The sequence below is a fragment of the Lissotriton vulgaris genome, chromosome 8 (assembly GCF_964263255.1).
Source record: "Lissotriton vulgaris chromosome 8, aLisVul1.2, whole genome shotgun sequence".
NCBI lineage: Eukaryota > Metazoa > Chordata > Amphibia > Caudata > Salamandridae > Lissotriton > Lissotriton vulgaris.
Window position 1 is genome coordinate 1289536553 of NC_141696.1, and position 26909 is coordinate 1289563461.

At 48.6% G+C, this 26909-nt stretch overlaps 1 protein-coding gene across 1 annotated transcript in view; it reads right to left on the reverse strand.

Moving 5' to 3' along the window:
• RNF17 (ring finger protein 17) overlaps positions 1 to 26909 on the reverse strand; it is a 2333865-nt gene that overhangs the window by 246878 nt on the left and 2060078 nt on the right. The window contains exon 33 of the mRNA XM_086933472.1: positions 22314 to 22439. Coding sequence (XP_086789598.1) covers positions 22314 to 22439 — 126 coding nt within the window. The remainder of the gene's footprint in view (positions 1 to 22313; positions 22440 to 26909) is intronic.

Sequence of the window (26909 nt, forward strand, 5' to 3'; positions counted from 1 at the left end):
TGCGATCATCCATCACCCCGCACATGACACTCCTGCCCCCATTAATCTGGAATCCCCTATTCTTCTATCCTGTAGTAAGGAATCAACTGATAGCAATAACTCCCAGCTGCTAAATAAGATCGCTGACTTATTAAAATCCTTTCTTCAACCAGTAGAAGCAAAGTTAGCGCAGCTAGAAATTCAGCTATCCAAGTTTACTAATCTCCCACAATTTAACCAAGTGCCAGGGGCTCAAAAAACGGGGGGAAACAAACAGAATAAACAAACCCTCCCTAAGCCTGCAACTACTCAAAAGAACGCACCTTTACCCCCAGTTGCAACAGCTAAACTAACACTTCCGGAAACACTGAATAATAAGAGCACAGTGAATCCATCTACCAATGTCGCCACAACCCTGTCACAGGGAAATGCCCTGTCAACAATAACACCTGCAGCTAAGACAGCGGCATCAAAAAAAGTGGCATCTAAAACTCTGGTGACTCAAACTCCAGCCTCTAAAACCCCGGCCCCAGTATCCAATAGAGATGGCCCTAGGGGACCCACCGAAGTTAGATATCCTGCTGACATGCCACCGGAAGCATGCCCTTTCGTAGTGGTAATGACAGGTGTACCCGAGCTAGTGGACCACAATGCAGAACCTATGTGGTCTCTGAAAAATAAGGCCCAACACTGGCTAAATACCAATCGCCCCATTCCGCCAACTTGGCAAAGTAGGATTCTGACGGTACGTAGGACCCCATGGGTGGGAAATGGCAGAAAAACAATCCCGGGAGACTGCATTGTGATTACATTCGAAGACCCCCGAGTAGTAGATTATATTTGCTCTTGGGACCACACGAGTGTAAATGGAGGTATAGGTAGTAAACCACTTTCCTTTTTCTACCCCTCAAGACAACGTAACGGTCCTTTTTACGACCATGACACCCCTTGGGTTGTAGCACCTCCCGTTACTTCGAATATGCCAATACAAGGCAAATAGGGGGCTCTCGTCACCATGACTATGATAGTTCCTGGCACACAGTGGGTCCGCGTTATCAGGAAGGAGGATGGGATGACTGGGGTTCACATACGCTAAGAACGGCTCATAGAGAACCGCCTCGCTGGGATCCCTGGTTCAGCATCCCGATGAGGAATAGATTTAGCGGCCTCGAAATGGTCGACTGACCATTAACGGAGATCGAATCCACTAATTTTAATTCAACCCAGTTAATGCCTAAAATAGAAATAATTTCTCCAGCAAACGAAGCTGTAGTGACTAATTTAGAGCCACAGCCCATACCTATCCTCTTTTGGAACGTTGCGGGTTTACGCACTAAGATCGAGGATGGGACGGCCTTGTATTTCCTGGAGCCATGTAAATTAATCTGCCTCCAAGAGACATGGTCTATGACAGAGCTTCACCTCTTGGCTATAAAACATACTTTACCCCAGCCCTGTACAGTAATGTAGGTAGACCAAAGGGAGGGCTAACCACGTACATTGCAAATACCGTGAACCACCTAAAAGTGTCCATAGTCGACTCCGACCCAAATTTCCAATTACTCTCTCTTTCCTTTACAAACAAGGTGTCCATCCTCTTGATCAATGTCTATAACAACTTAGAGGATGATCAATTCCTGATTCTTCTCTGTAACATTAAAGAGAGATTAACTCAGCTTTACCAGCTGAAGGCAGGACAAGGGGCAATTCATCTCCTATGGGGAGGGGACTTTAATCTCCACCCATGCCCACAGGCTAAAACAAATTGCTGCGGAATAGCGGATGAACACGACGCTCCACTAGTGCATTTTGCCCATACCAAGGTGGGGATTGCTATGAACAATCTGCTATCTGACTTGGATCTTGTAATAGCCAATAGCCCAAGTTCAGGCCTAAACTCCCTCCAACCGACTTATGTGGGTAGGGGACACCAAACAACAGTTGATTACATCCTCCTGTCATCTGGACTGCTACATACAGCTAGATCCTTTCAGGTTATGGCTAACACACTTAGTGATCACTCCGCTCTGAAGATGGATCTTCACTTGACTGATTCCAAGCCCCGAAATACAGCTATAGCGAAAACTCTTGCCCAGAATAAATTAGAGTTAGGCAAACAAAATGGATATACATTAAAATGGGGAAAAATAAATCCAAATGAAATTACAAAAAAAAACTGGTAAATGCGGCATATGCAAATATAATCAAATGTCTGGATCTATCAGAAACTGATCAAGAAGTTGTAAACAATTTCACCCAAATATTAGAGAAAACTAAGGGACTTCTCACCGTGAAACCAAGGACCGCGAACCCAATTAGTAAAGGGTAGTTTAATCATAGTTGTACCGCGGCCCTAACCAACCTAAAGCTGGCCCTGCATAAAACACCCAGAGACTCGGGGCAGATTCAACTCCTTAGGCAGCATTATGGAAGGGAACGTAAACTAAGAATCCATGAATTGAAACAGAAACTTTGGGAAGACCTGCTTACGAGTGCCGTCTCCAAAAACAGTGAGGCTTTCTGGCGAACTGTCAGATCACCCTACTTAGCAGATAACAACAGTCCCAAGATAGAAGTGGCTATAGACGAAGATACATGGGTGTCCCACTTCTCCAAAATCTTTAAAAATACTGCAACAGCAGGTGGGACAGAAAACATACTCCCAATAGTCGAATATCCAATACCCCTGCACTTTGATATTCCCGATCTATTAGTAGCAGTGGAAACAAGTAAAAATGGGAAAGCTCCAGGCCCAGACGGGGTCCCAGTGGATCTATTTAAACACAATCTGGATCTCTGGGCCCCCATTCTTACTAGAGTGTGTACAGCAGCTGAAAACGTGAGACTGTTAAAATCTTGGGCCAATTCCATCATGGTCCCCATTTTTGAAAAAGGGGACCGTCAGGACATGAAATGCTACCGCCCCATCTCATTGCTGGACTCTCTGGGTAAAGTTGTTGGTAGAGTAAGCAGATTTAATGAGTCATGTGAATTTCAATAATTGGCCTTCATTTATTTTCCACCTTTGGCCACATCCTACATTGTCTTGAACAGTATTAATTTAAAACAATGTGCTAACTCCTCTTTTCCAACATTACTCTAATGATTGAGCTATTTTGCGATCTAATAATATGCCATCCCCCATAAATGACACATAAACGACCTGGAAATGTATACACAATCTTTCACTTCACATATCGTGATGATTACACCGACCCACGCATTTCCCGACCTAAAATGGCGCCCATACAAACATCGATCATTCACCTTGCTGCCCCGGTTTCGATTTACTGGATAATGTTGTGTACGAGCTGTACACCATTTAGCTCCACGCACAAGGCGCACAAAACCCGGTTAAGCGTGCATCTTTTGGCTTATCCGTTTTTTAAACACGGGTACCGCTTCCGCGTTTATTTCGTTGAAATTCTATACATACCTCAAACATCTCGTTTAAATATAACAGATCTTGTATAACACGCCCTAACGCAATATAATTCATGAAAAAACATTGCTGAACATTTATTCGGGTCGATTCGCCCTCTTCATTATATTGGTGCATTATTTTACATATAACTTGCACATTCCAATATGGCGGCAGCGCACATTCGGGTAAAACGCGACGAGGTTGTAAATTTACAGCAGGTGATACCAATCTAGCGGGTTATTTAAACTGGTGTAGCACGGTGTCTATCCCGAACCACTTTACGAGACGACACCCGAGGAGACAACACGCAAGACCAACCTGGCGAAGTAAGTGAATTCTGGGGAGGGCACTTGTACTCTAATTTTTAATGAAGCTGCAATTGTGGGGCTCTTTCGTTCTGGCCACTCTATACTCCATTGGATACCTTTGGGTTCTCTAATATATTTCTGCCTCACTACAGCAGGCATTTTTATTCTTCTGTTAACTAGTACTTATGGTCTAGATATACAAGAGACCAGCCAGCATGATATAGGTACATGCCCAGCACAAGGGATTTCCTTTGTTTAACAAACCATAGACAGTTTTAATAAATCATAGAAATATTTGCCTCCAATATAGAAGCTTGGTTATATACATTATAATTTCTTCACTTTGCGAGATACACAAGGTTGCTTTCTCCCTTGTGGTACTGTTTCACATCACTGACATCCTTTTCCTTGCGTGTGCATATTCACTGTTAAAGATGCACATGTTTCATAGCACATTGATGGGCCATCCATCATCAGACTCTTTTTGGGAAGTGAATAAAACTTCCATCCCGTGTTGTCACATGAGATTTGATGATATTTCCCTTGTGGGTCTTGATTTTATCATCACTGCAACTTACTTTCACCAGGGTGAACACTTTCATCACCTGTGCGGATGCGCATTTGATATCCCTTTGCGCTGGAACATATTCATCTTTCAAAAACCTGTTCAATCTACCACAAAAATAAAAGGTATGTTTTATGCCCGCCCTTATAATTGTGATTATATATATATTCTAAACACTGAGCAGGAGATTTTTACACCACTTCCTTGCTCACAAATAGGATAGCTGCCATCCCAGCATCTGGAGACAGGTGCCATCATAATAGCTGGAGAAATTTGTTCCAACTGATAAAATCCTGTATACTATACTACATCCCATCAATTCGGTAAGAGTCAACCTTTCTATGTTTTAACCCTATTCTCCTTTAGCCCAACTAATGTCATAAGAATCTTCATTTGTCTTTAGCATAATAAACGTCATTAGAATCCGTATTCGGGTGTAGCACCAGTTTTTAATATGGTGCAGCACGGGCCCAAAATGCATTAGCCATATACTTGTTCCAATTATATAAAATGCCAGATTTACCTTCTTGAGACACTCTTGTTCAGATTCTCAATATGTATGCTTGGACATAGAATATATGTTGGAACTCTTGTCCTGTACCATGGTTTTTCCCAACGAAATGTCCATAACAAAACACATTCAGACCCTGTTTTTGCATCGTGATAAACAGTTCATGTTGTGTTTTCCTTTCCTTTCAATGAAATGTAAATTAATTGTTGTCAGTAAGCCACCCTTCTGTATGGAAGTGTACTTTTAGACTTGCATTTTTTTAAAGGTTGTATAAATAAAGCCAATTTTAATTGTATATAGCACTTTCTAAATATGTATATTTTTTGTATATTTGTTGTTTGTAGCCCTGAAGAAGTCCTTTGGACGAAACGCGTTGGCTACTTTGTGAAGACTGAAAATAAAGAAAGAAAAGAATACATAATGGCTTACTGATATATTTTTTGACCTCTCTGATATTGCTCATTGAACATTTTATGGTGTGCCGAACTATTTCTTTGAATTGTGTACAGTGACTCGGCACTGATTTTGGAGGCCTAGGGGTATATGGCCTCAGGTTCTTGGCACCCCTAGATATAACGTGACCAAGATTCATTAGATTGAGTGCAGTTAAGTGTCTTACCCTATACCCTGTTCTAGTGTCATAAATTGTTGGTAGAGTAATACTTGAGCGACTCCAGCAATGGGCGGAGGAGGGAGGCATTATTTCCGACCTCCAGTTCGGATTTCGAGAGGGGTTTGGAACGGTAGAGCAGGCCCTTAATCTTAGCCTGATATTGGGTAAATACACCCAGGCAAAGAAGGACACGGTTTATATGGTCTATGTAGACCTGTCCGCCGCTTTTGATTGTGTCTCGCACGCAAAACTCTGGACGGTCTTAAGACAAATGGGAGTGGATCCCCCTCTCCTAGATTTTTTGAGGGAGCTTTATTCTAAAGCATCGGCGAGGGTGCGCTTTGGAGTAAATGGAGAGTTGACAGCATCTTTTGGAGTAGAGCGTGGAGTCAGACAGGGGTGTGTCCTGGCCCCCTTTCTCTTCTCACTGTAACCTAACGGCTTGGAGCTAGAGATGTTGAGGGGGGGCCAGGATCTCCCACAGGTAAAACAGCGCCTGATTCCCACTCTGCTTTATGCAGATGATGCTGTCATCCTGGTGCGCACTCCGCAAGAATTACAGAAATCCCTGAATAGATACACGGTCTTCATGGGTGGGCTGGACCTACACGTGAACGTTAAAAAAACGTTTGTTATGATAGCAGGTAGAGGGAAGAAACGAGTAAAGGACATCTATCTCGACCACCAAAAACTCGAGGTAACCGCCCAGTATCCATATTTAGGAATCATGATCGACGAAAGGCTGACTTGGAGGCCAGCAATAGACCAGCAATAGAGGCAAGGTGCCACCTGTTTAAAAGATCCATAGCGGCCCTGATGAGCTTCTCCAAGAGACTGGGGAGGAGGGACACCAAAATGTATAGTGCCACGTGTCAGGCTATCGCCTTGTATGGAGCGGGCGTTTGGGGACATGTAGATGTTAGCGCCCTTCAGGTAGCAGAAAACACCTTCCTCAGATTCCTTTTAGCTACTCCGAGATGCACTTCAATTTATGCATCCCATTTGGAACTCGGAATCCCCTACCTAGAGGATTTGCTAAAGATCCAACCATTGATGCTATGGCGGCGCATTTGGACCTCAGACAAAAATGCGCTGACACCGGCAATCGTGGTAGACACAATGGCTCTTGATCAATCCTCAAAAGTAAAGTGGCTTTACTATATCAGAAACTTCCTTAAAGACCTTGGCATCGAGAAATACTATTTCCAACCTGAAGCTATTATTGATCTTCCTAAGGGAGTCCTGAAACAACTGGCCCTTAGTCATTTAGAGTCCTTGAGATTGACTTCTGAGACGTCAAAAACCCTTGGTCCTTCATGTGAATCTGATTCAGGCTACACATTCTATCCAGCCGTACTGCAAATGCTACTTACCAGTATGCATCTGTTCTTGGCATGTAGGGCTGCTGACATTCATTTCCTGTGCATAGATCGCCGCCTAGTGTTGGGTCCGGATGATTGCACATTGTTGTCCTGGAAGAGTCTTCGAAGTATCACGAGATAGGTGGCTCCTCCCCTGGACTACAGTGCGCATGGGCATCGACTCCATCCCCAGATTGTTTTTAGCCATTGTGGCCAAGATGGAGTGAAACTCAGTGAATGATGACCATGCCATGAAATGATATGTGAACACTGCAGCTGCTACAGGCGCCGGGGAGGAGGGCGGGCGATATGAATGTCAGCAGCCCTACATGCCAAGAACAGATGCATACTGGTAAGTAGCATTTGCAGTTCGAGGCATGTGGGCTGCTGAATTCAGATCTGTGCATAGAATACATAGCAGTCCCTCCATTAGCGGCGGCCGCCCGTGCCAGCTGCAGCAGTTTGGAAAAGTGTCTTGAGAACAGCCTGCCCTGCAGCTGCCTGCTGTTTGGAGTGCACGTCTACACAGTAATGCTTAGTAAATGTATGTGTGGTAGACCATGTGGCTGCTCTACATATGTCCTCTAAGGGAATGTTTCCAAGGAAAGCCATAGAGGCCCCCAACTTTCTGGTGGAGTGGGCTCTTGGTGGAATTGTAAGAGTGCGTTTTGCCTTTGCATAGCAGATTTGAATACATTTCACGATCCAACTAGCAATACCAGCCTTGGAAATAGGGTTACCTTTGTGATGTGGCGCAAAGGCAACAAAAAGCTGCTTAGTCTTTCGAAAATCCTTGGTCCTATCAATGTAATACATTAGGGCCCGTTTAACGTCAAGGGTGTGGAGCATCCGCTCCACCAGTGACTCTGGATTTTGAAAGAACACCCGCAACTCAATGGTTTGGTTGATGTGGAACTGAGACACAACCTTGGGTAGAAATTTAGGGTTAGTGCGGAGCACTACCCTGTTTGAATGAACTTGGAAGAAAGGAAAGCCACTTTCCATGTCAAGAACTGAAGTTCGCAAGAATGTAGTGGCTCAAAGGGAGGACCCATCAGTCTTGTAAGAACCACATTGAGGTTCCATTCCGGAGTTGGTGGAGTCCGTGGCGGAATGACTCTTTTGAGGCCTTCCAGAAATGCCTTGATGGCAGGCACTTTGAAAAGTGAAAGGTGCTGTCTATTTTGGAGGTATGCGGCCATCGCAGACAGGTGAATGCGAATGGAAGTATATGCCAGGAAACAGATGATGTTCTGAATAGAAGCATCTAGTGGATCAATGTTGTGGTTTGCGCAATAGATGACAAACCGCTTCCATTTTGCCGCATAACATGCTCTAGTAGTGGGCTTTCTCGCCTCCCGAATGATGTCCATGCAATTGGGAGGAAGGTTAAGGTAGCCAAACTCTAGGATTTCAGGAGCCAGATCGCCAGGTTGAGCTGTTGCGGATCTGGGTGCTGAATGTCGCCATGGCTCTGCGTCAGAAGGCTGGGTGTGAGATGGAGCCTTTGATGCGGTACCACGGAAAGTTCCAGAAACGTGGTGTACCATGGTTGGCGAGCCCACGTTGGAGCAACTAGGATGAGAGTCATCGAGTGCTGCCTGAGCTTGCACGCCACCAGCGGTATCAGAGGTGCTGGGGGAAAAGCGTACGCAAATCTGCCTGACCAGTTCATCCATATCGCATTGCCCTGCGATTGCGGGTGTGGGAACCTGGCGGCGAAGCTTTGGCATCTTGCGTTCTCCCTTGTGGCGAACAGGTCGATCTCTGGATGACCCCACCTTTGGAAGTACGGTTGGAGTACTGATGGATGTATCTCCCACTCGTGCATTTGGTGGCTGTGCCTGCTGAGCAGGTCCGCCATCTGATTGTACTTGCCTGGGAGATGTTCTGCCATGAGGAAAATGTTCCTCTGAATGGCCCACTTCCACATGCTCTGAGCCAGATGAGACAGCTGCGGAGAGTGTGTGCCCCCTGTTTCTGAATGTAGTACATGGCCGTCATGTTGCCCGTCCGGATCAACACGACCTTGTTGCACAGATGTACTTTGAATGCCTTTAAGGCCATGAAGATCGCCATCAGTTCCAGTACATTGATGTGCATCTTCCTTTGCTGTAGTGTCCATAGTCCCTGCACCGTGTATTGGAGTACATGCGCTCCCCATCCCTGGAGAGAAGCGTCCGTTGTCAGGATGATCTGCGGCACAGGCTTTTGAAACGGTCGGCCCTTGCAAAGGTTTTGTGGATTCCACCAATGCAGAGAGTTGTATGCCCGACCGCTCACCAACACTAGGTCTTTCAACTGCCCGTGAGCCTGAGTCCACTGACGTGCTAAGCACTCCTGAAGCGGACGCATATGTAGTCTCGCGTGTGGGACTATGGAGATGCAGGAGGCCATCATGCCTATCAACTGCATGAACACTCTTGCTGGGAGCGAGTGTTGAGGTCTGAATCTTTGGATCAGCGACTGAATGCTGTTGACTCTCACTGAATTCGGCTGCGCAGTGGCCGCCAGAGTGTTTATGGTCGCACCCAGATACTGCCGTATGTGGGCGGGCTGGAGATGGGACTTTGGGTAATTCAGTGAGAACCCCAGATCGTGCAGAAGGCGAATGGTGTGGGACACGTGGTCGGCGCACTGCTGGGCCGACTTCGCTTGAATGAGCCAGTCGTCCAGATAGGGGTAGACGTGGATGTTTTGACGTCTCAGATGCGCCGCCACCGTAGCTAGGCACTTTGTGAAGACCCTGGGCGCTGTGGTGACCCCAAAAGGCAAAACCTTGAACTGGTAGTGCTGGTTTTGAATGGTGAACCTGAGGTACTTTCTGTGTGAAGGATGCAGTGGAATGTGAAAGTACGCATCCTTGATGTCCAGAGTCGCCAGGAAGTCCCCTTGCTGAAGCAGTGGGAGAACCTGCTGCAGCGTGAGCATACGGAAATGTTCTGACAGAATGTAAAAGTTGAGAGGTCTGAGGTCTAGGATGGGCCTGAGGGATCCGTCCTTTTTTGGAATCAGAAAGTAGAGGGAGTAAACTCCTGTACCCCTTTCCTGCGGGGGCACGAGCTCTATTGCTCCTTTTTGCAGCATGACGTTGACTTCCTGCTGCAACAAGTGCAAGTGTTCGCCGGACATAGGACGGCTCTTTGGGGGTATGTTGGGTGGAGTGGACGTGAGCTCCAGACAATAACCATATTGGATAAGAGATCTGACCCACCTGTCTGTGGTGATGGACTTCCACACGGGCAGGAACTGCTGGAGTCTCCCCCCGACCGGTGTTGCGTGGTCGGGGGGCAGTGACAAGGCGTCACTGTTTGTTGGTGGTGGAGGACCTGGAGCTGTTATTACCACGTCCTCTGCCTTTGACGTTGTTGCCACAGTATCCACCCCGACCCTTGTTGGTATAGGAGGGTTGGGTGTTACTCTTATAGAATTGCGTCGACTGTGACAGTTGACCCCTCGAGGTGCCTCTATTATTGGAGCGACGAAAGGAACCACCCCGAAACTGCTGGGACTGCAAGGCACCCATAGACTTTGCAGTGTCGGTGTCCTTTTTCATTTTCTCGAGGGTGGTATCAACTTCTGGGCCAAACAGGTGGTCTGGGTTGACAGTTTGGTTCAGGATGGTAATTTGAATGTCTGGTTTGAAACCGGATATTCTGAGCCATGCATGTCTACGCAGTAGAACGCTAGTGTTTATTGCTCTTGAGGCGGTGTCAGCCACATCCAGAGCGCACTTAATTGAAGCATTGGTGATAAGCTTCCCCTCCTGTATCAACATTTCTGCTGCTTCCTTATATTGATCTGGCAAGTGCTGTAGAAGGGTCTCTAGAGTGTCGTAGTGTGCCCTGTCGTAACGCGCAAGTAGCGCCTGTGTGTTGGATATGCGCCATATGTTGGCTGCCTGCGCAGCAACACGTTTCCCCGAAGCCTCAAATACTTTTGATTCCTTGTCTGGGGGAGGAGCATCACCCGTAGTCTGTGAGTTGGCTCTTTTGCGTGCATTGGAGACAACCAAGGAATCCAGAGGCAACTGTCCTTTGATGTATGTTGGATCAGTGGGCGCTGCCTTGTACTTCTTGTCGATACGTGGGTTGATGACTCTTGCTCGGGTGGGCCCCTTGAAGACCTCCGGCGCATGTTTCAACACCCCTTTTAGCATTGGCAAAGTCTTTACAGTTTTTTCAGCGACTGAAAAGGTGTCAAAAAGAAAATCAACGTCTACAGGGTCAGCATGGAGATCGACGTCATGATTGGCTGCCGCCCTTTCAATTAGAGCATTGAAAGCTGCAGAGTCTTCTGTTGGGGAAGTTTTTGCTGAAAAAAGCTGAGGCTCCTGTCCTGAATGCGGGTCCCCAGGGTCGCCACCAGCAGACCAAGGCTCAGTCACATCCTCTGGGTCTGAGTAGACCGGGTAGGAATACTCATCCTCGTCGTTTCCATCACCCTCCTCCACATTAGAATGAGTGGGTGAAAGTTCATGGCCTTGTGGTGATACAGGCTCCATAGAGGCAGAGGCACCAGCAGAGTCCATCTTTTTCTTAAGTGGAATTTGGAAATGCTCCAATGCTGGTTCAGGGGTGATCTTCCTTTTAAGGAGAGAGAGCTTGCCTGTGTTGGCGTCGATGATCACTTCTCGACGCTCTTCTTCTGCCAGCGGTTGATGGCGCGGGCTTGGAACCACCAACGATGCCTTCGGCGTCGAAGATAACTTCAAGGGCACTCCGGCCCCAGGTTTCGCTGTGAAAGCCTTCGGCGCCGTCTTAGGCGGCAACGTGAACAGAATCGGCGTTGGCGTCTTCGCCGGTTTTTGGATAGGCTTGGGCGGCACAGTGTCCTTCGGCTCGACTGCTGCGGCCCCCTCCCTAATACGCTGAAGGGACTCCGTGACCTTTTTAGTGAACGAGGCGGAGGGACGCACCGGCTCGAGAGAGTCTTCTGAAGCTAGTTTTGGGACGACGACCAATGACGCAGTCTTCGGAGCCGATGCAGCTGCCCCCTTGGCCCTGTCGGGTGGAAGCGGGGCAGTGAGAGATTTGGGGTCGTCCTGCCGCTTCTTCGTGGCCTTCTTATGGTCGTCGACCTTCTTGGTATCGATGCGACTCTTAAGTGCGTCGACCAACTTCGGCACCGATGCAGCCGCGTCGGCCGTTTTTACCTTCGGCTTCGATACCGTAGTCTTCGGGTCGGCCATTTTGGCGTGGCCCTTGAGCTCGACGGCCATCTTGGATTTCTTCGGCGCCGAGGCCTCCGAAGTCTTCGACCCGACCAGTGCGACTTGCGCTTTCGGTTTCGATACGTCTGGGGTCGAGACCGACGGTTTCACTTTCGGTTTCTGTACCGTGAGTGGTGCTGTATCAATGTCCGTGGCCGGGCCGGAAGGCGGAGCCGTGGGACGGGAATCAAGACTTTGGGTAAGGCCCGAAGGCGATCCCTCGGCCTGGGCCTTAGAATGGTGGCTGGCCCCGGAGTCAGTGTGAGGAAGCTCCTCTTCCGAGCTATCCTCTACGGTGGCAAGGGCCCCGTCGTCGTCCCCTACCTCCTCGACGACTTCCTCGAAATCCTCGTCTTCCGCGTCGTAGTTTTCATCGACCTCCGACGCCGGGTTAGATTCTGTGATATCCTGGATAGTGTCGTCGCCGACATCCTCCGTATCGAAGATGTCCGTCGGAGGGGGTGCCGATCGCTGGGCCTGCAGTCTCGCAGCTCGGCGGAGCTTGAGTGTCTTTTTTGACCGGAACTTGGAGCAGGCCATACACTTGGCCTCGTCGTGGTCCGGCGACAAGCATTTATTGCACACCGGGTGCACGTCGATATGTGGGTACTTCGAGGCACACACCGGGCACCTCTTAAATGGACTTCGTTCCATGATGAAAGTAGGTTGGAGCGTCAGGTAGGCCCGTCCGCGCCGAAAGCACGCGGAAGGGCAGTGTTGGTTCGGAGTCGATGAAACAAACGAACCCGAACGATAGACAATACCGACGTGAGTCCTAAAGACCTTTTGGTCTCAAGTAAAGCAAGTTAGTCAAGTCAAGTCATAAAATTTGTATAGCGCACTACATACCCAGAGGGTTTCAAGGCGCTTAGGAAGGGGAGGAGGATTATTTGTCAAATATCCACATTTTAAGCTGCTTTCTGAACGCTAGGTGATTCTGGGTGAGGCGAAGGTAAGCGGGGAGTGAGTTCCATGTTTTGGCAGCCAGGTATGAAAAGGATCTGCCTCCCATGGTGGTCTTGTTGATGCGAGGTACAGTGGCGAAGGCTTGGCTGGAAGAGCAAAGTTGGCGGGAGGGGGTGTAGAAGGACAGTCGAGAGTTGAGGCAATCTGGTCCGATGTCGTAGAGTGATTTGTGTGCGTGGGTAAGCAGTCGGAAAGTGATCCTCTTATTGACGGGTAGCCAGTGGAGGTCTTTAAGGTGACCAGAGATGTGTTCGTTGCGTGGGATGTCTAATATGAGCCTGGCTGAGGCGTTTTGGATTCGTTGCAGTTTCTTCTGGAGTTTAGCGGTGGTACCTGCGTAGAGGGTGTTTCCGTAGTCCAGTCAGCTCGTGACTAGAGCGTGGGTGACTGTTTTCCTTGTTTCGGAGGGGATCCAGCGAAATGTTTTTCTGAGCATGCGAAGGATGTTAAAGCAGGAAGAGGATACGGCGCTGACTTGTCTGTTCATTGAGAGTGAAGAATCCAGGATGACGCCAAGGTTCCGTGCGTGGTCTGTCGGGATGGGTGCTTTTCCGAGGGCTTCCGGCCACCAGGAGTCGTCCCATGCAGAGGGGGAAGTACCTAAGATGAGGACTTCTGTTTTGTCTGAGTTCAGTTTCAGACGGCTTTGTTTCATCCATTCGGCGACTTCTTTCATTCCTTCGTGTAGGTTAGTTTTGGCGGTGCTGGGGTCCTTGGTGAGAGAAAGGATCAGTTGAGTGTCATCCGCGTAAGAGATGATGTTGAGGTTGTGTTGGCGGGCGATGGCCGCGAGGGGGCTCATGTATACGTTGAAGAGGGTGGGACTGAGTGAGGATCCTTGAGGTACTCCGCAGATGATTTCAGAGGCCTCGGACTTGAATGGTGGGAGGCGGACTCTCTGGGTTCTTCCGGTGAGGAACGAGGTGATCCATTCCAGTGCTTTTCCTTGGATTCCGATGTTTCTGAGGCGTTGTAAAAGGGTGCTGTGGCAGACTGTGTCGAAGGCTGCAGAGAGGTCGAGGAGGATGAGGGCGACTGTGTCTCCATTGTCCAGTAGAGTTCGAATGTCGTCTGTTGCTGCGATGAGGGCGGTCTCAGTGCTGTGTTTGGCTCGGAAGCCAGATTGTGAGGGGTCGAGTGATTTGTTGGCTTCGAGGAAGGCGGCGAGCTGGTTGTTGACAGCTTTCTCGATGACTTTGGCCGGGAATGGAAGAAGCGAGATGGGGCGGTAGTTTTTGAGTTCGGTGGGGTCTGCTGTTGGTTTTTTCAGAAGGGCGGTGAGTTCAGCGTGTTTCCAGTCTTCTGGGAAGGTAGCGGAGATGAAGGAGCAGTTGATGACGTCTCGGAGGTGCGGAGCTATGACGGAGTCTGCTTTGTTGAAGATGTGGTGAGGGCATGGGTCTGTGGGGGATCCAGAGTGGATGGAATTCATCAGGCGGATGGTGTCCTCAGTGGAGATTGGGTTCCAGGCGTTGAGGGTGTTTACGGGGGTATGATGGTCAGCAGATGGTAGGGTGGGTTGGCTTCCGGGTTGGTTGTCAAAGCTGTTGTGGATGTCAGCAATCTTGTTGTGGAAAAAAGAGGCTAGGGAGTCGCAGAGGGTTTGAGAGGGGGTGATGTCGTTGGAGTTGGCCGAGGGGTTGGAAAATTCCTTGACGATGTTGAAAAGTTCCTTGCTGTTGTGGGCGTTGTTGTCAAGTCGATCCTTGAATGCTGTTTTCTTGGCTTTTCGGATCAGTTGGTGGTGAGTACGGGTGGCGCTTTTGAGGGCGTCCTTGTTGCTGGTGGATGGGTCTTGTTTCCAGGCCTTTTCAAGGGAGCGGCACAGTTTCTTGGACTTCTTGAGATCATCGTTGAACCATGAGGCCTTTTTGTTGCCAAGTTTGTGTTGACGTTTTTTCAGTGGTGCTAAGGTGTCGGCGGTGTTGGATAACCAAAGGGTGAGGTTGGAGGCGGCTTCGTTGGCGTTAGAAGAGAGGGCTGGGGAGGTTCGAAGGAGCGATGTGGAGATCTGATCCGTGGTGATTTTGTTCCAGTTTCTTTGTAGAGTTGGTCGGAAGTGGATGATGGGTTTCGGCTTGTTGTAGGTGAAGTGAACGCAGCTGTGGTCAGTCCAGAGGAGATCCGTAGTGTGGCTGAAGGAGACATGGTTGCTGGAGGTGAAGATGGGGTCGAGTGTGTGACCTGCGATGTGGGTGGGGGAAGTGACCAGTTGTTTAAGTCCGAGGTTGGCGAGGTTGTCTAAGAGGGTGGCGGTGTTGCGGTCGTTGATCTTTTCAAGGTGGAAGTTGAGGTCTCCCAGAAGCATGTAGTCTTTGGAGGGGAGCGCGTGTGGGGTGATGAAGTCCGTGATGTCTTCACTGAATTTTGCGCGGGGTCCTGGTGGTCTGTAGAGGAGGGTGCCTCTAAGAGTTGTCTTGGGGTCGATGTGGATCTGGAAGTGAAGGTGTTCGGAGTTAGCGAGGTTGGCGTCGGAGCTGGTAGAGATGCGGATGGATTTCTTATGGACGATAGCGATACCTCCTCCTGTATGGTCGGTGCGGTCCTTGCGTGTGATCTTATAGTCATCAGGGATAGCGATGGCGATGTCAGGGGCGGAGGAAGCGTTCATCCATGTTTCCGTTAGGAAGGCGACGTCAGGAGAGATGGTGTCTAGTAGGTTCCAAAGGTCAATGGCGTGCCTGTGGACCGAGCGGGTGTTGAGAAGGATGCATTGTAGGTGGTTGGGGTCGGGAATCTGTGGTGTGGTCGTAGCGGAGATGTTGTCGGTGCCGCTAAATTTGCAGGAGAAGCAGGAGAACGGTCCATGGGTGCGTCCAGGTGCGGCTTGGACGCAGTTGGGGGCGCGACCGGGGTTAAGGGCTAGGAGGGTGGCGGCATCGTAGGTAGTGCGGGGGGGCTGGGCAGCGCGAGGGGCAGGGGGACTGGCGCTGGGCGCGGTCCAGGCGCGGACGGGCGTAGACGGGCTTACCTTTGGCGCGGTCGCTGCGCGTGAACGCTGCGCGCGGGAAGAACTGTCATATATGGATAGTGGAGGGGGAGGGGCGAGGGCGTCTCAGCTGGGAGGCGGGGCGGGCTAGCTATGGAGGACAACAATCCCCAAAATGGAGGCGGAGGGGTCTGAGCGCCGATAGCGCTTGGGGAGAACGCAAATGCTGGGATGAATTAGGCAAATAATAAACTATGCAGATAACGCTGGCAAATAAACGTGAAAGAAATGCAAAGCGGCGGTCAGAACACACAAATAATAGACTATGCAGATAACGCTGGCAAATAAACGTGAAAGAAATGCAAAGCGGCGGTCAGAACACACAAATAATAGACTATGCAGATAACGCTGGCAAATAAACGTGAAAGAAATGCAAAGCGGCGGTCAGAACACACAGCTGGCAGTAGTTATGGGCAAAGCGCTGCAATAACGATACCACGGCCTCAGGGGAGCGACCACTCTGCTCACACTCTGCTCACACAACTATCGATTCCGACAGAGGGAACCGAAACACATCCGAACCCAATGGCGGAAAAAACAATCTGGGGATGGAGTCGATGCCCATGCGCACTGTAGTCCAGGGGAGGAGCCACCTATCTCGTGATACTTCGAAGACTCTTCCAGGACAACAATGTGCAATCATCCGGACCCAACACTAGGCGGCGATCTATGCACAGATATGAATTCAGCAGCCCACATGCCTCGAACCTAACATTACAGATTAGTACACATGAGAGAATGTTGATCACAAGATTCAGATTGGATCTTTTTTATAGATTAGTAGCATTTCCTGAGAGTAACAGATGGGACCTAATCCCCCCTCCCTGTCCCTGTGATGAGGAATCTAAACTGTCTAACATACACACAATACTGTTCTGTAAATTCCACCATCCACACAGGAAAATCTGGCTATTACCACTACTAAGGCGTTGGGGATTTAGACAGTGTCGTCCTGCAATGCTACGTCTCCAAATGCTGGAATCTGAATTTGTTTGTTATCTTGTCCTTAACTTCCTATAATGTGTCATGAAGCATAGGAAAAATCTGTAAAATGTATCCCAGACCTAGCCCCAATTGATGAAATGAAATAATTTGACACTCTGTTTTAAAATATATTAATTCGTCTTTGTATGAATTTTACCACATTTTATAACATATTCACTCGTTTAAATACCTAATTGTATTTTCAAATGTTGCTTTTATGGTTTTCCTTTGTGCAAAGTCGAATAAAGAAATTTATATCTAAAGTCCTGTCTGGGGTGGTGCTCGCACCTCCCCAGGCAGGAAACCTATTGTCCAAACCTCCGTGACTGGAAGGACTCCCAGCAGCAGGAGGTCAGACTTGTGTTGGTGGCAGCAGCGTCCATTTTGTGACGCTGGGGCTCTGGTTAACTTTAACCGGGATAGTCAGCAACAACATGTCTTCTCCCTCTAGAAAGGTGGAATGCTACCCCGTCGCCAGAATTGGCGAGGGGGTAGTATTCCAAAGCGTATGACACCTTACACGACATGTTTGGATAAAGCCAAACCAAAGTTAGCATTTAACCGCGAGGTTCATAATGCACTTAAGAGTATATGGTATGGCGCTATCATAGAACAGCTATAAGGACATGGTTCCGAAAGCTGCAGACAGGCTCAGCTCATGCTAGAGCACCATCTCACACATAACCAAGCACTCTGCCTCCAGGATTGTTAAGGCCTGCCATAAGAGTGACTTATAGGTTACTATGTGTCTATATATAAGTAGGTATAGGAATACTATTCCTAAGCAAGGGGTGATTACACAACCTTGCCCCAGCTGAGTGATCAGCCAGTTGTGTCTATTTGAGTGGCCAGCCAGGGGTGGCATAATACATGCTGCAGCCCCTGGTAGGCCTTGGTTACACCTATGTCCCGAGTACCTAGGGTACACTTCTACAGGGGCTGACAATGGTTAACCAATTCCCAATTGTGGATGTACCTAGAGTACATGGTGTAAATTTAGAGAGAGTGCATCTGTGCTGTGGGTCTGATTAGCAGGCCCACAGCCATATCTAAGTCGAAAACCAGTAAAGCAAAGCAAAAAGTGGGGGTGACCATAGGAAGCAGACTCTACTCTCCTACACAGTCCTTCTGGACAAGGGAAAGAACAAAGAGAAGATTCTCCATTTGTGTACATTGGGCACCTGACGCAGTGTTGGCACTCTGCACATGTCGTCCCAATGCAGCTGAGGGATGTAAGTTTGGTGCTGCCTTGTCCTCAACGTGCTTAACTTAACCCCCGGAGATTGGGTAACCAAACTGTTCGACTTACCTTTAAGTAGCACTACTTTGATTGCCCCCTTTCTCGAATTGATAAAATTGACACCTGATCCAGAGTTTGACCTCTGCACCTGGCTACCCCAGTGCTGCTGGTGGTGCAGTGAGGTCACTTGCCTGAACCTTGCCTGGTACCAATTCTTCATCCAAATCCTTAATATCATAAATTATTTACTTACCTGCATATTATGATTGTGTTTCCTCTCATAGGATAACACTGTATTGATTGTAAAATGCAGTGTCCACTTTTACACTGAAAAACACTGATATTCCAAAACCAATTTCACTGCAGCAAAGTACCTTTGGTTCCAAGAAATAAATATACAAAAAGCAATACGTTTACAAAACATTGGTTTCAGATTTAGTCATTGAGTGAGTGCAATCATTTTTTGCCAGTGTGTGTACAACAAATGCTTAGCACTGCCCTCTGATAAGCCTAACTACTAGCAAACATTACCACAAAAGACAATTTGTGTTATCTATTTAAGTCTCTGGGGAGCTTACCGGTGCAGAGGGAGGTGGGGGCCTCGCCATGCAGAGGCTGCATGCGTCAACATGGGAGTCTGGCAGGCGTCAACTCAAGGTTTACTCTGGCTCTAAATCTCTGGGGATCCACTGGACACTCTGTACACTATACCTTACTTTGGTGGGGTATATACAGAGCCAGCGTCCTTCACTCCTGAGTTGGGTTTGGACGCTCCCTCATATTGTCGGATGACTTTGACAAATACGTTAAAGTCAAAGAGTGTTTGGGCGACTTGTGTTTGTGGAACTTACCCTACTTTCCCAATAACCAAGTGTGAGGAAGAGCATTGGGGGCGACTCTGCCAACTGGCCCAAGACCTACCATGTGAACAGGACATAAATGTTGCGGAGCCAACCAAAGTCGGGTGGCGAGGAGTTTGAGGAATCACGCCTTCAGGTGCATGGCATGCCAGTCCTTAAATGCCTTTGATTCATGTCCCGGCTTTAGGCACTGTGAGAAGGTGGCCTGATATGCAGTGGTCACTATTCTAGTGAACACTATGTATCAGTCCAGCAACCCTTATTGATGATTGGTTGTAAGTCAACCTTATAGACCAGCTATCCTAGTAGCGTGGATACGAGCAGTCTAAGGCTAAAGACTCGAGAGGGCGTGTTAAGCCAGCTGTTATACCACATATACCCCTTGAACACCAAGTGAAAGGACACCACACAAGTGTTATGAAAATAAACAGTTATTTATTAAGAATCACAACAGCCCTGTACTCTTTATGAGGACAGGGTACTAAGCACAAACCAAAACTCTTACAAAAATACTTAAGTTAGCACAGTATATACAAATGCCCGAGGGGCACGGAAAACCATATACTTGAAAAGTGGAATGCGAAATTACTAGCAGGTAAGTACAGTACTAATAGGCTTTGGAATCGCTAGGACTTGACTATAGAATCGTTAGATTACTTCTAGGAGACCCAGGGGACTCGGGTGCAGTGTGTGCACTCTCACGCGAGATGCGGGACAAAGTCTATGGTAGCTAGAATTTGCAAAGTTAGTGTTCTCGGGCGAACCCGACCTGGTGGGAGGAAAACGAAAGTAGATTCTGACCCTTGGATAGTGAGGCTATGCTGGGGCACCGAAATGCCGAAGTTACCTAGCCCAGGGGCTGCAGCTGCATAGGACTCAAAAGACGTCGGGAATCCTCGTTGACGGACCAGGAGCCTGGAAGAAAGAAGTTGCTGGCAGGCGACCAGTGAAGAAAGTTTGGTGGATCCAAGCCTGGATCGATGGAGGATGACACCTGAAAGCAGAGGGGACCAAGTTCGAGACTACTAGCCAGTAGTCAGTGGGCACCAGGAGGGCACCGGATGGTAGCCACCTCGACAAGGCGTGTGGGTGACGCTGGGCTCGGAGATCTCACGGACCAGGAGGCGTTGTCGGCGACCAGGAAGGAGGACCGAGCTGTCCCACGAAGATAGAAGCTGTCGGCGTCGCTGGACCCAGGATTGGGCAACAAAGCCTTGGCAAATTCAAGCCCACGCGGTGGACCTAAAATGGCGTCTGGAGTGGACCAGGAGGGTCCGGGGTGCCTCTCTTCAAGAAGGAAGCAAGGGCCAGTCTGGAGCAACCAGACCAGCAGCAGTGATGTCGTCGGGCGTCGTTCAGAAGGCCACAAGCCAGCCGGCTAGTAGCCAAACAACGCGGTGCACAGCAAACAGCAGAAGGGCCCCACGCAGATCGTGGAGATGCAGGGAGGCTGACCTTGGGTGCTGGAGCTGCGCAGGGTCGGGGCTTCTCGGACCCCAAAGCACTCACCCGTGGAGGACACGGTGGGCTTGTTGTAAAGATGTCGTGCAGTCTTGGCGATCGTCGGTCCCTCGAGGTCTCGTCGCACTCACGGTTCTCAGCTTGGCTGTAGAGGTGAGTAGAGGTCAGAGGTGCCAGGGAAGCCGGGTCTCGTCGAGCTGGGTCGTCGGATTCGTGATGAAGGACTTGCAGCAGACCGCAGTGTTCTTTAGGATGGTGCCTGCGGATGCAGGGTGACTACTCCTTAGCCACAAGGGAGAATCTTGATGAAGAAATCGTGAAGTCCTTTCGCAGAAAGTCGTGTCTTGATTCCAAAGATGATCTAATTTGAACAGGGGGCCCGCTCCCATCTTTATACTAAAAAAGGGGGCTGACCCGGTGACTAGGTCCTGCCTATGGGTGGGACTAGGAGGGGGGTGGTTACACCCCTCTGCCATGCCGGACTTTCCCCAGGCCAGGGGCTGGTGTGCCCCTGGAACTGGTTCTGACCGGCCTATGCGTAGTGAGCACCGGGGTGCCACTCAGCAGTCACCTTCCTGAAAAGCCCTGCCTACCCAGGATACACAAAACCATGTCTGGGATGGTGCTAGCACCGCCCCGGACAGGAAACCCTTTGTCCAGGCCTCCTTCGCTGGAAGGACTCCCAGCAGCAGGAGGTCAGACTCGTGTCTGTGGTGGCAGCATCCATTTTGTGGAGCTGAGGCTTTAGTTAACTTTAACCGGGGTTCACAGTTACATACATGTCGTGTCCCTCTAGAAGGGTGGAATGCTAACCCCGTCGCCAGAATTGGCGAGGGGTTAGTATTCCAATTCGTATGACACCTTACTCGACATGTTTTGATAAAGCAATACCAAAGATAGCATTTAACCGCGAGGATTATAATGCACTTAAGAGTATATGGTATGCGATATCATGGAACAGCTATTAGGACTTGGTTCCGCAAGCTGCAGACGGGCTCAGCTCATACCAGAGCACCATCTCACACGATTCCAAGCACTCTGCCTTCAGGATTGTCAAGGCCTGCCATAGGAGTGACTGATAGGAATCTGTGTGTCCATTTTAGGGTTAGGTATAGGTATACTACACCTACAGCAAAGGGTGATTACACGACTTTGCCCCAGCTGCCATGCAGCCAGTTGTGTCAAATTTAGGAGGCCAGCCAGGGGTGGCATAATACATGCTGCAGCCCCTGGCAGCCCTGGGTACACCTATGCCCTGAGTTACAGGGTCTGATAAGGTGGCCCAGTACCAATTGGTAAATGCACCTAGGGTACATGTGGTAATTTAGAAAGAGAACAGCCAGGCTGTGGGTCTGATTGGCAGGCCCACAGCCAGAGAAAGTCGTAAACCAGTGAAACAAAAGCAAAAAATCTGGGTGATCATAGGATTGCAGACCCTACTCTCCTACAGGCACCATAAACACAGCAAGTGGGGGTCTGTCACCTATGTTTGAAACCAGACACTTTCTTGGGTGACATCCTGATACAAGGAGGTGAAATCTCTGCTGCACAGCCAAACAACACCATATCCCAGCACACCGGGATGCTGCTCACGAATCTTCCGGATTAAGTATGACACCTGGGGATATTCATAGGCAAGGAATCTGTGGCTAGAAGTCTCTATCGGGTAATACTTAAAGTAGTGAGTACAAATCTGAAAAGCACAAGTAGTAGGCCTCAGTTGGTCAATAACTATTTTCACTTGTTTTCAGCAAGCTGCATTAAAATGTATTTTACAAAAATGATGAACAATCAGTTGTGTCCAAAAATGTACCCTTTAAAGAGGAAAGAATCCACTTACCGCTGACACTTTATTTTGATAATCTTTAGTGCAACAGTGATTATGCTGCTCCATAAAATGCGAAAGAGATACACCATCACAGAACAGATCAACAGGTATTTTTCCCTTTCCATCTTCTGTTTGGCCCTACAAAAGTTTCAAAACAGCAATGTAAGAATACTAATACTTACCAATAAAATAACAGTTCAATATTTTGCTATTTTATACTGAAGATTATTAACTGCATTTGTAAAAAAAAAAAAGAAAAAATGTACTAACGCCAATATCATGATTTACACATGCACTTTCACAGAGAGTTCTGAATATGAATAGCATGCAGTACCTTATGGGTTTGATAGATATTTATTTTTTGTGGTCCAGATGAAAAAGTTACTTACCTTCAGTAATTCCTTATCTGGTAGAGACAATATCGAGCTGAAGTTTCCTTACCTTTCAAATTTCCGAAGGTGTTAAATTGGATATGGAAGATGTTTTAATGAGCAGTACCGCTGTGTGCCGGTAGGTGGTGTCAATTGGATCCACGTGATGTTGGTGTCCACGCCAGAAATATTATCCACATCACCTATATAGGCGTCACCTCAGTGCACTGACGTCAGTTACTTTTCACAACTTTACACACTGGAAGCATGGAGCCATGAAATGCACTGACACTGGTGTGTCCAAACGAGGGCCCTGAAAGGGATCAGCCCTGACCTTAGAAATCTGTCCACAAAGTGGGGACAATGGATGTATCGGTAAGAAATCTGCTGTTAGATATTGTCTCTAGCAAATAAGTTGTTCATCTGTACTTCTAGCTCCAGATTCCTTACCTTTGAATAGATACCCAAGCAATATCATCCCCAGTGGTGGGTCTGTGGACAAATTTGAACTGAAAGGTTCGGCAGGACTGATTAGGCAAAATGCCAATATGTAGGAAAGTAGGATCTACTTTCATGTTTACCCACACTGTTTGCCTGGTGTCTGTGTTTTTGATTAGTCTGCTGAGATCCTGCAAATCAGGACCCCAGCAACTGTGCTCTCTCCCCTAAATTTGTTCTTACGTACCTTGGTACCTCCACAATTGGCTACAGGCACGGATGCACCAGGGGTCTCCCATAGGCTGCAGCATATATTGTGCCACCCATGGGAGTCCACTTCAACTTTGACTATAGACCTGCCACTGCAGACTATGTGAGGTGGTGCTTGCACCGTTCACAACTGATACAAAAGTCCTATCGTTGGAGGTTATTACACTTAAAACATATAAATGACCCCTATGGAAGGCCCTTCAGTCCTGACGGCAGGGTGCTTGATTAGAAGTAAGAGGGTGCCCCTGCATGAGCAGTAAACCCCTACTAACCCCGGAGTCGATTTTCCATGCCTTGTAAGTGCAATCAGACATTTTAAGATGCATAGTGGACATCAGCCATTACGCTATGTCTAACTATACAATGGCTGCGTTGAACCTGGTCATGTTTGGTATTGAACATGTTAGAATCATACCCCAACACAGATTCCAGTGTTGGAAATATGAAATCATGTATTGGGAGCCCCCCTTCCCTGTACTCCTGGTAACAGCTTTTCAGGGTCTGCATGCAAGCTAGTGCTGCTGCCGACCAGACAAGAGTCTGCCCTCTTGCTACTGAGCCAAGCTCGAGAAGGGAAATGTAGAGCAATACATTTCTTATCATAGGGAGGTGTGACCACATCCCAGACAGGACTTAGTGTATTGGGCTGGGATGGGGGGGGGGGTGTGGGGGGGAGCTGGCCACACAAATAGACTGCTTTGAAGGGCACAGTTGGTGCCCTCCTTGCATACGCCAGCTTGAGCAAGTTCAAGAACACTTGGTTCCCGCTATGGCGCAAACCTGGACAAAGGACAGGGGAGTGTCCTCAACTCTGTCCAGACCCTACTCTGGGAGCAACCTCTGAGTCTTTCACGCCCTTTCCTTAGGGTATTTAAGGGCTGCCCTGTGGGTGGATCCTCAGGTTTGTCGTGGGACCAGACTCAACCCAAAAACTATGTCACTCTTCAATTGTCTTGACACTTGGTCTTTGTTGGACTTCAACTCAAACCGAGACTGCACCTAGGAAGACTCCTGCTGCTACTGGTCTTTTTGTTCTTCCAGTCTTCTGCATCGTCTGTGCTTCATCCAGGTTCTCCAAAACACCTGTGGGCATCAAAAACACCCAAAGTAAACTCCCTTTGAGTAAAGGAGTTCCATGCATCTTCAGGCATCGCAACGTAGCTGACCGGTCTGCTGCTCCTGATGTCCCATGAACATCCGGAGGCTAAGTAACACAGTTGGTGGTTCTGTGGCACCTTAGAGTCCTAACCGGTCTTCCCTGCAATTTGGAGAACAGTATCCCTGGTTTGCGCTGCTGGGACCTAACCCAAGTGCACCATGTTGACTTGCCATTTCCAGGGCTTGTTGGCTCTGCACTTCAGTGATGTTTGGGCTACAAGAAGCTCCAGGTTCAAGCATGTCAATTCCTGAAGAACAGAGTCCTTCCTACATCTTCTGCATCGTGGGCCTCTGACTTTGGTGAGCTGTTTGATATCCTCTTGCAACTCTTATCTCTCCGGCCTGTGGGTCCTCTCGAGGGTCTTCATTTGCTTCAGTGGGCTCCTGTGCTTGCTCGGGCCTGTTCTGACTCTCCTGCACTTGGTGGGTTCCTTGGACCTTGCTTGTCCATATATTTGCTCCTTTTCGTTCTCCACACCAGTTGCAGCTACCAAGGCTTATTTTTGCTCTTGCCAGACACCGACCACATAAACACCGACATCTGACGTGGGACAGCTCGTGCATCGCCTGGTCTACACAGTTGCAGTAACAAGTTCACCTTTGTCTCTTCTGAACCTCCCGACATTGGTGAGTAGTATGCTTCCGTGCCTCCTGGTCACTTCCGAGTGGCATAGACTCCAGCCCCTCTGCTTACAGGTTCTTCACTTCAAGAAACCACAGTTGGATTCCACAGGACTCCTTCAGGGCTCCTTCAGATACTTCTCCAGAGGCATCTTCATTTAAGTCTCCCATTATAGTCAATGGCAGGTTCGGACATCATTTCACCCATATTCACCCAGCTTACCTGCTGCAGGTAACCTGGTTCCTGGAGCATCAAAGGGTGGGATGGCTCTCCAACCTTTGGCATCCATGAGTGGGGTGGCTCTAAAACCTTCTGTCTTGTAAAGGGTTTCTTCAGGGTCCTCCAGGAAGGGTCATTCTTCTTTAAAGCTGCAACTTCTCCATTGACTTCAATTGGGCGCGCAGCTGTTTCCACTCTGAACACAGCCTCCGAAGGATCCTTGAGTACTTACACTAGATGGTTCCTTGTGTCGGCAGCTCCTCTGAGTCTTCTGGTCCAAGTCCCATTCTCCTTTGTAATTCACATTTCACTTTCAAAACATATGCTTTAGAGGTCAGTGTGTATTTGTTCTACTTACCTGATGGACAAGTTACTTACATTCAGTAATGATATATCTATAAGAAACATAGGTTAGTCATAGATTCCTTACCTTAGAATTACCCCCAAGCATCAGACTGGACCAGGAAAGCTTTTTGTCTGCAGTACCACAGCGCATTGAAAGGTCGCGTCAGTCAACTCCGCGTTTTTCGTTGGCGCCATGGTCGCCGGGATGACGTCGCAGTAGCTAAATAGATACCGCCTGTAGGAGAGTAGGGACTGCTTCCTATGGTTACCCCCACTTTTTGCTGTCTTGCACAAGTTACTTACCTTCGGTAACGATATATCTGTAAGAAACAGTAGTTGGCATTAGATTCCTCACCTTGGAATATCCCCAGGCGTCAGTCTTGATCCGGAAGTTTTTGCTTAGCGGTACCCCTGCGCGTTTGGTAGGCGTCGTCTGCGGCTCTGCATCCGTCGTCGGCGCCGGGATGACGTCGCCGGAGTACTTAGACGCCGCCCTCGCGCGCTGAAGTCAGTTCTTACACACAGCTTTTCCGCGCCAGAAACGCAGAGCCATGATAAAAACCAACACTGGTGCCATGAAACTAGGGCCCTGAAAAGGGATGACCTTAACCCTAGATATCGGTTTGCAGAACAGGGAGGCTGGGTGGGGCGGTAAGGAATCTAATACTAACTACTGCTTCTTACAGATATATTGTTACAGAAGGTAAGTAACTTGTGCATCTGAAAGAAACAGGTTAGTATTAGATTCCTTACCTTAGAATAGATACCCCAGCAATACCAACCCCGGTGGTGGGTCTGAGAACCAATAATCACACCAGAAAGTCCTGGAGAATGGAACGGCCGAAAAAGCCATCTCTCCGGACTTGGCTGTCCAGGCAGTAGTGTCTTGGGAACGTGTGCAGCGAGGCCCAGGTAGCTGCCTGACAGATGTCCTGCAAGGGGACTCCCCGACCCAGGGCAGTAGTAGCCGCCGTGGCCCGAGTGGAATGGGCATGCAGCCCAACAGGAGTATCCTTTTTAGCCAGTGAATATCAAGCCTTGATGCACAAAACGACCCATTGAGAAATGGTCCGTTTGTGCATTGCCCGTCCCTTCTTAGCACCCAAGTAACCAACAAAGAGTTGGTCATCCACCCGGAACTGGCGTGTGCGATCCAGATAGTATGAGAGCGCACATTTTGGGTCC